The sequence below is a fragment of the Alosa sapidissima genome, chromosome 11 (assembly GCF_018492685.1).
Source record: "Alosa sapidissima isolate fAloSap1 chromosome 11, fAloSap1.pri, whole genome shotgun sequence".
Lineage (NCBI taxonomy): Eukaryota > Metazoa > Chordata > Actinopteri > Clupeiformes > Clupeidae > Alosa > Alosa sapidissima.
In genome coordinates, this window is record NC_055967.1 from 10,794,009 (window position 1) to 10,803,670 (window position 9,662).

The following is a 9,662-nucleotide window of genomic DNA, read 5'->3' on the forward strand; positions in this document are numbered from 1 at the left end:
CCAACAGAATAAACGACCGTCAGTTGACCTCTAAGATAATGATTAAGGGAAGAGATCCATATTTCAGGGGAGAAGAATCAATGTGTGCTTACTTGACAGAATGCTGGGGGGACCAGCCTCAGCGGCAGCATCAGACCACTGGGTCGTGGGCAACCCCTGTTGGGACAGAACAATCGCAACAGCCTGGCCTGGGCCCTCCCTCAGGAGAGTATTGACTGGGCACAGCCGCCGGGGTAATTAGTTGAAGGGGAGACAGGCCCTCCCACCACTCTAACTCCCCCAGCTACCCACCACCCCCTGAATCCAAGCTATTCTTAAGCAAACTCATTGTCTGGCCTGCCAGATGAAGCTTTGAGCCTCTCCTGCTGTCCTCCTCTGTAGCATGCTGCTAAGCATTTGTCTAGTCCAGTACGTGTACTTTTAGCACAGCAGACTTCACTTTATTGCCATAAAATGAGATTTAAGTCTCTCATGAGTCATATTTAGTATGTATCAAAATGTGTGTGGTGCACTGACAGTTTGAGCAGACTTTGTGTCACTACTTTGTTATTATGCTCTGTACTATATTACATTACATATCATTTCTTGCTAGGCAGAGTTAATTTGACTCCTGTTTGAGGTCGGCGGTCTGAGGTCATGTATTTCTGTGTTAATCCAGTCATTTGAAATATGTCCCGGCTATGATGAAGAACACCGATTCCCTTGACCTCCGCTGCATGGATTTAACCTTTTGCCCCTCTTCAAAAGAAGTGTTTGTCACCTTTGACCCCTTCAATTATTACAGGAGGTCTAAGAGAATTCCAATGCCATCACTAACAGATGTAACCTACTTTTCAGAAACAATTGTTTTTGCCAAGATATAGTCTGTTTGTACTGACATGACCATTTTGTAACTAAATGGCCTTTTGACATTAGATAAATCATTCTATGGCATAGTAACATCCTGTATGACCAATAATTGCACAGGAAGATTTCGATTAGGTCGCTTTACAATAAATCAAGCTTGTCTTTGTAATAAATACCAAACTAACTGAATTAGCAAGGCACACTAATTGAGCACCGCCATTGTGAATACAAGGATAGAGCAACACCAACACCAATGTCACATAAACATAAACACAGACACACAGACACATACACACACATGAAACACACACACTTATAAAGACTTCAGGTGGAGCAGTTCTTTAACTTATAATGTAATCGTATTGGCATTATTCTCTGTAACTGCTAGAGCCAACCCCCCCCCCCCCCCCCACCCCGACATAGCTGCTCTCAGAGTTGTAAGAGAGACAGTACAGACAAAGACTCTGAATGCAAAACATGAACATTAACATATACAGGCCATGACCTGGAGCGGGTGTGCGTTGATTCTTAAACAGGTTTTGACATCTTTAATGTTGCAGAGTTTCTGGAAAATGAGAAACCTTCTGCTGATTTTCTCTTTTTTAACCCCCCCCCCCCCCCCTCTCTCACTGAAAAAACTCAACTCCATTCTCCTCCTGTTTGGAACATGCGCTGAGGCAGATACAGTGGAGGGAGTGAAATCTCACTCGGCAAATGAAGTATTGATCCGTGACTCCCTGGCCTTGCCATCACCTTGTCCTGATGCGGTGAATTACAGACTTTTCCCCCCAACAGACAGCCTCTGAAGAGCGATTGCAGTGAAGGAAGAGAAGAGGGGAGGGAGAGGGGGCATGTCACATCTCTCGGTAAAGATGTTATTTAGGCCTCAACCTCCCAGGTGTCTGTCATCTCTTGCCCCTTGTCTCTTTCAATCCAGATTCAATTATTTCTACTGTCATTAATCATTGATGTTGTCAGAGGGGGTTTATCGGAAGAGTGAGGTTAGAGGTGCTATGTACATCCAGGATGGCACGACAGGAAGACATAGATGGAGAGTGTGTTCCAGTGTTCTGCAGATGGAGACTCAGGGAAGTAAATTTATGGCTGCCACGGGGCAACAGATATGATTTTATGGTCTCTTTCCTCCTTCACTGTCTTTCAGAATGGACTTATAAATATTGATGGTGTGGAGGTGTGGAGGAAGGCTTTGTATATGCTCAGTTCAAACAATAACAGTGGCGAGTAGTTGGATGTAAGATTCACGCCTCAGGTAACCCACTGCATTGAGTTCAAAGTTTCAAATTCAGCAAAAAAAAAAGGCACAGAGATGCATGGCTTCAGTTGGATGAAGATCTGTGATGCGTACAGCCGAGGAATCTTTTCATACAAAGATCATAATACAACAATTCTTCTTTGATGTTACGTTGTCTCATCTATTTTGACCTGAGAGCAGTATGTCTTCCTCTTTGTCCTCAGGACAAATGATCTTATCCTGCAATAGCTGTGAGATGGTGCCAATAGCCTCTGACCAGACCTCTCTCTCTCAGCTAACTGGGTTATGATTATACAGGTAAAATAATTGTCTAAACTTGCAGAGGAAAAAGACATTGTCATGCAGATGCGGGGGAAGGGTTACTGAAAAAGATGCATGCATATACTAATCATTTGGAATGACAAATGCATTATCATCAATAATCTCCATCGTAAAACATTCATTATTTAGTGCATCCTAATAATACAGTCTTAGCCACGTTATTTTTTCCATTTGGCAGTGTGGTATCTTCATTGGTAAAGACAGCCCTCCTGCCCAAGTCTTCTGTGCTGAACATTTGCCTGAATCATCAATGGTGGAAGAATACATGAATACAAATAACAGAATAATTTGGAACCCCCCTAACCCTGTATGTATACCTTTGCCATATTAACAACAGCAAAAACAAAACAAAAAAACACCCATGTAAATAATCTGAAACGCCACACACAGAAACAACTTGAGCGAGCCACAGCACTGTTATGGCTTAAACAGCAATGTGCTGTTCACCTACTTTTGCTAGAGTAATTATATACTCAGGCAGAAGGGAATACTGAGCAGTGTGGGATCTGAAGAGTTATGCACATAGGTCTCTGGTGGCAGGCCTTGCCCTCATTGCTTCACCATACCCAAAATCATGCTCTGCCGTCTACTATTGCCTGCAACAAAGACCATCTTACTGTAATGGTACTAAGTAGGGAAATAAATTGAGATCTTTACCCCATTGATTTTTTACACAAATAAGTAAATGATAGAGGTGTCAAACAATGTCCGTCTGATATATATATATATATATATATATATATATATATATATATATAAAAATCAGCAGGCCACATTGGTGAAGTGAAAGTATGGCAGTCCAACAATAAAGGTTAATTACACTGGTGAGGGGGTGAGGAACTGTGGGTGGTTGTGTCCACTGTGGACGCAGTGGCCTTTTCTGATCGGGAGGCCAGCACTCCTGCTGCTCTGGCTAGCCTTAATTAGCTCACCACCGAGAGGGCAACCACTCGATCAGCTTCAGCCACTGGGCTTTTGGCAGCTAGCTAGAGTCCTGCCATGTGGATGCTGAGCTCTGTGTGTGTGTGTGTATGTGCATGTGTCCGTGTGTGTGTGCGTGGAGGGGGGGGGGGGGGGTAGTATATGTATTTCTGTCTGCTCCAGAGTTCAGGTGTAGGTGTGAGCTAGCTGTGCGGTCACCGTATGGCCAGTGTCGCTACAACCAGTCCCTCTCCTTTTTCACAGTCAGAACACATCCAGGCCTCTGTGCTGGGTTTGGCTTTGAGGCTAAAATGGGCTTGTACACAGCACAAACTGTCTGACTGGATCCTGAATTCTGTAGTAGCTTTGAGGCTAAAATTGGCCTGTTAAAATGGGCCTGTTAGATGTCAGATAATTCCAAGGCTCATTTGAATCTGTGCATTTTAAATCAGAGGAGGGATTTGCTTGTGAAGACGTGTATGACTTCTGGTATGTCAATATAATTAACAGAAAAAAAAACAGCCAATTAATCAATATACAAAAAAATGCATACCACCAGACCATATCGGATTTTAAAACAACTGAAAACACAGGTTGTTAGACAAAGCACAAAAACAAGCCATACACCATTCTAAAACCCTCAGCCCATGTGTTGTTTAATCATTTAATGCCATCTCATGGAATGTGTCCCTCCTCTTTTTGAGACCTCATTCTCCACATAAATCATTAATAAATACTTATTATCAGAGATGATGGATAGATTATAACGTATAATCCTATCTAAAGCCAAAGGTAAATATCACACTTCTGGTCCCCCTGAAAACCATAATCCTCAATCAAACACAAGAGCATGACAATGATTGCCCATGTTCTGAACAAACTTTGTACAGAATGACTGCCTATTTCATCTAATTAAAATCGAGGGTTTACAGAGATTGACTGTTTTTAATGAATGTCCCTCTCGTCCTGGAGTAAGGATAACAGGGTAACGAGACTGCATTCCAGGGCGCTGGCCCACAATCTGCCGATTAATTTTTTGTCAAATGATTCTTTCACACTTGCACTTTTGATATAATCTAAATAGCTATCTTAAATCTCTATGAATGTATCATTGCTGTAAAAACAAACCTCGTTTCAGATTGTACAATCAATGAAACAAACTTATTAGGTTTTGCAGTTATAGCATCTACTACCCAGCTCTCACACACACACACCACATTACTGGCTTAAACCTACACATTGATTGGCAGTAAATTATGGTGGATTGTCAACAGCACTCCATCAAGGTATAAAGTGACACTTCAGAATATGAATCTGCCCCCCCCCCACCCCTTCAGGCCACCCATTACTGGACCTGCTCTAGTTTGCAGACACAGCGACATGAGAAGTTGAGGATGCCAGATTAAGTCTTCTGGATACAGTGGCCGGGCATGTTGAGTCTTCAAACTCCTTACTCGTGGACTTTCATCTGTTTTTAAGACAGTAAACATGAACACACTTCTTCGCCTTCTCTCCAATAACTAAAAGTTAGCACAACACTGCTGTTATGGATTAGGACAGACTCCGACATGTCAGGTCTTAAATCCAGCAACATTGTTTTAATACTGGGGTCCCACAGGCCTGTGTCTTTTCAACCATTTTTTTGCTGATGATATGGCCATGGTGACTCACCTGACAAACAAGCACTCCCTGCCTATATGCAGGCAGTGTGAGAACATAATGGTCCTTTGAAATTGAACATCAATAAGACCAAAGAGCTTTTTTGTGGGGAGAACCGAACACCTGACACCCACACAATCTCAGGCTGAAGAGGCAAGCGGTGGAGCAGGTCAAGATCATTAAGTAGGCTACCTGGGCACAGAGATCAACCACAATCTTTCTGTCACACAACATGCTGCTGGAATCTATAAATAAAGCTCAATAGCACATGTTTCTCTCGAAGACCCTGAAAGGTTTTAATGTTAGACAGGACATTTTACCAGTGGTATAGTCACTAATTGAATCAGTCCTCCTCACATTCAATATTGCATCCTGGCTCACCTTCATGGCAAAGACAAGTAATGTAAACTCACAAGAATCATCAAGCTTGCGACCAAGATCACTGGTACCTCTCAGACCCAACTCTTAGGCCTTCAGTTACGCAGTAGAAAGAAAGGCAGACTCAATCAATCTTCACACACCCACCACCAGCTGCTTTCATAAGACAGACAGTTCAGAGCACCAGCAACATAACTTTCATTCCCGCTATATGCATGATAAACAAGGAAAACAGACTGCCTCTACCTGATAATGCAGCTTAGAGCAGATATGTAATTATTTATGGATGTACTTGTATTCTAAACAAAACCCCATGAGCCTCTAACCTATTTTTTTATTACTGTGTAAAGGTTTTTGAATCATTGAATCCTTTGAATTGTAAACATAAACATTTAATGCAATTTAGTTATTTTAATTTCAGTCAATTCAAACTGGTAAACATGTTCAAGTTGCTTTACAGAGCCTCAGTTACAGTATGCCCTGTATACACAAATCCACACAAAAACTGGAATACTGGCTGTGAATAAAATCATTCAATCCAAAAATATTTTTTCACATAATAAAATTAATCCATTGCATAGTTTCAAAATGGCACCTGCCCACAGCTTTCTGTGTCCTCTTAATGCTAGAGGAGAATTTGTAAGACATGAAAATTTTTAATTTGCAGAGGAACAAGACTACTTTCTTACATATCACAACAAATACTGCAGTGATTGGTCTACAATTTGAATATTTATGCAAATGCATAAATATTTAATAATTAATTTAATCAATTTAATGAAATTCAGCAGTAACAATTTGACCACCTTAATGGTTAAATGCATTAGTTCACACTGATGTCAGATTAAAAATGTGGACTTCATTCTTCCCCAGTTCTTTCTACCAGAGATATCACCAAGGGGAAACACATCCCCTTTTAACAGCTCATTATTATGTTACATACTGAAAGAATGCACACTTTTAATAGAAATATATCGCCCTCTAAAGGCTGCATATGCAGTTGACTAAGGCTGAAGTCAAATAGGCATAATGCAAGTTTGATGTTTCTCACACATAAACATGCTAATTAAATAGGGTTGTGATGGGAAACTCAGGCTAATACATCTGAATCCACACTCAAGCACAGGTGAAATAAGTTCCTTGGAGTTGGAGTTCCTTGGTCACTCATCTACTGTGGTCTTCTACACTGATAGTTTGCAGTTCCTTCAGTTTGACTGCCATACCACTGGTGGTAAGGCGATGATGCCTTATAGCTCGGGCAAAGTTGGCTTTCATCTCTATTCTGTCTCGACAGTCTGAGGAAAGTCAGGAGAACAAACAGTATCAAACAATATCAAAGCATCTATGTGAAGGCTGAACCTTATAATAGCATTGATGCAGAAGTGAACACAAACTGTTGCTAAGTAAGCACTAAACTTCTAGAGTTTGTTAGTCTTGGGGAAGACAGTAGACATCAGTAGCGGATATCTGTGTGAGTGAGAGAGGGTGCACTCTCACCTTTGGGTGTGAGGAAGGGCTCTCCTGCTGCCACACACAGAAGGGCGTCCCTCTGAATGTGGGCCCAGGAGGTGACAGGCTCCCCCAGCATGGTGTACAGCAGGCTGGCTGGTCGCGGCAGTCCCAGCCGCTCAGAACTACAGCTCAGGAGCTACACGGGATTAGGCATCACACAGCCTCATCAACCAATCAGCACAATAAACCAGTTCCAAACCAAAATAACCACAAAGTTCTGGGTTAACTAGAATGTATCCTACATAAAATGGCTTCTCTCCTCACCACCTCTTGGAGATGTTAAGGCAAATACACACATATCTTATTCAGTGTCTTTGTTTAGATAGTTACATACAGTAGACATTTTAAAATGATATAAAAACATAATTCTTCAAAAAATAATACCACTGCTTTGCGTTCCTCTGTGCTCTATCTTTTCTACACCTCTGTATACCTCCTTGCATTAGAGAGAAAACCCATTGCCGTTGCTCCACCTTTAAACTTTACAGTATATAGGGCGCTACCTCATCAATTGTTCTGCCCCAGACATATATTGATTTGGTAATGTCCCCTCCATTGCAGTGCACCAGGACCCTCTTGACCTTGGGCTGATAGTAGTGGTCATGTGTAGAGCTTGATGGCCCTTCTTGGACAGGCTTACTGCCCTGATCCTGCATAGACTCTTCCACACGGATGCATGTCTGAGACAACCAAATAATTTGAGTTGTGATCACTAAAGTACAAAGGCAATTTATTACTATTTTATAATAATATTGCTTTTAGTAAAATGCAAAAAGACTCGTTTTATTTGAAAGGAAACCTCAGAGGCGTTGAGATCAGCTGTTGTTTCCGAGGCTCTTTCTACAGTTTGGGGAATCTGTCTGGATGGGCTCTGGAGTTGTGGTGGTCGGGCTGTGTTGAGTGATGTAAACATTGAGAGGAATCAGAGAGCATGTGAACACTGGTTATATTGACAAAGCATACAAAATAGAGGCAATATTATGCTGATTCTCATCGTCATTGTTATTTCATATTATTACATCAGAAATAGTATGTCAGTACTAGTAGTGCATGGTCCATATTGTATTTTGCCACCTCACCTTTCTGCTGCCTCATTTTGTGCCTCCTGATCTCCAGATCTAGAAACAGTTTCTCCTTCTCCATCCAACATGCCACTCTTTGCATCTCTTTTTGTTTCATCACTGCAAGACACAAGAACTAACTGCTACTTATCATTAGGTAGCTTTTACCTAATGTTTTACTCCTGTACACCTGTTTTTTTCACTCAGTATGTGTTCTATTCATTTACAGCATACTGCAAACATTGTCTTTACTTTGACAGACATCTTTCAGGTATAAAAGTTTCTGTAGAAAAGCATGACTAGCCTTAGCAAAACTAATGAAGTATCTTACCACTAGTTACATTACATTACATTACATTCAGCGTTTCCCATACATTGACTTATTTGTGGCGGCCCACCACAATATCAACATTGACCACCACACAATGATTTTTACAGGTTCTACTAAATTGTGCTTAAATCTGGTTAGCATCATAACCACACTGCACTAATGTGTTAAAAACGGTTACATTTGAGTCTGCAAACCTACCACCACAAATAGAATTCAATTCTGTGGGAAACACTGACATTTATTCATTTAGCCGACGCTTTCCCCCCCCAAAAACAGACGCTTTTACCCAAAAAGCTTGAGTGTTCAAGCTACAGTGCAGATGAGACCTTAGCTAGGAATTAACTATTGCACTACTGACACTATTGGTAGAGTTCCTGTTATCTTTTCTAATATGTCCTGGCATACAGTAAAGGTACAAATGGCAGCTCACAATTACAATACAATATGGAAATATGACACGGGGAGCATGGATACCATCAGGCGGCTGGAAGGGCTCCCCACAGGACATCCACACAGGGATGGGCTCTCTGAGGACCAGGGCCAGCAGAGCCTGGTCCACTGTGTCCACCTCAGCCTCGGTGACCAGCGGAAGGGCTTGGGCCTCAGTGTGGTCGGCCCCACCCTCCAGGGCTGCCTCTGGAGGTCAGTAAGAGGCCAGACTGATATACGTTCATGTAAACATCTTTTTCTTTTCATGACATTTTTTTTTCTAGAGTATGTTAATTATAATACGCAACTTGTGACAATCATCTACATATGGAACCGTTATGTGGTTTCCCAGCAACATTGCTCAGAAAGTTGCCTTGTGTATCACCAGCTTAATATTTGTTTAAGCCATGGGGAGGGTCTGTTTATTGTACCTCCAGAGAGGGTGGCAGCTGTCATGTGAGTGTGGGGCCTGGTGTCCATGTCCGTGAGGGGCTGGTGCTCCTGCAGGCTCTGGTTGAGGGCCCAGGCCTTGAGCTGCTGGATGGTGAGGATGCGGGTGCCGTCAGCCGTGTAGAGGTGCAGGGCAGCCCGCGGGAGACCCAGCCGTCTGGTGCCCTCGGTCAGCAGCTACCAGTGTGGAGAGACAGGGGAAGAATAGGGTGTCCAGGGGGGGTCTTTTTGAACATGAACAGCGGTGCATGCACAGGATCATACACAGACATGCATGCACAAATCTTTGCCTATTTGTGCATACACACTCAAACAAACACGCTTATGAACACACACACAAGCAATTAGCAAGTAAATATGTTGTGCTTATTAGCAAGGAAATCTTTGTGGGTTGATTGTATTATTATGTACAATACTATATGTATGTGTGTAAGACCATGTGTGTCACCAGGGGCATGGTAGCTGCTGTGACCAGCTGGGC

At 42.2% G+C, this 9,662-nt stretch overlaps 1 protein-coding gene across 1 annotated transcript in view; it reads right to left on the reverse strand.

Moving 5' to 3' along the window:
• Positions 1 to 6,198: 6,198 nt before the first annotated feature.
• Positions 6,199 to 9,662, reverse strand: part of LOC121724120 (doublecortin domain-containing protein 1-like) — a 77,738-nt gene continuing 74,274 nt past the window's right edge. Inside the window, exons 32-39 of the mRNA XM_042110477.1 lie at positions 9,630 to 9,662; positions 9,163 to 9,358; positions 8,777 to 8,938; positions 7,990 to 8,091; positions 7,710 to 7,801; positions 7,414 to 7,590; positions 6,896 to 7,046; positions 6,199 to 6,693 (exon numbers count right to left, since the gene is read on the reverse strand). The exon at positions 9,630 to 9,662 is cut by the window's right edge and continues 183 nt beyond it. Of these exons, the coding sequence (XP_041966411.1) occupies positions 6,563 to 6,693; positions 6,896 to 7,046; positions 7,414 to 7,590; positions 7,710 to 7,801; positions 7,990 to 8,091; positions 8,777 to 8,938; positions 9,163 to 9,358; positions 9,630 to 9,662 (1,044 nt within the window). The 3' untranslated portion in view covers positions 6,199 to 6,562. The remainder of the gene's footprint in view (positions 6,694 to 6,895; positions 7,047 to 7,413; positions 7,591 to 7,709; positions 7,802 to 7,989; positions 8,092 to 8,776; positions 8,939 to 9,162; positions 9,359 to 9,629) is intronic.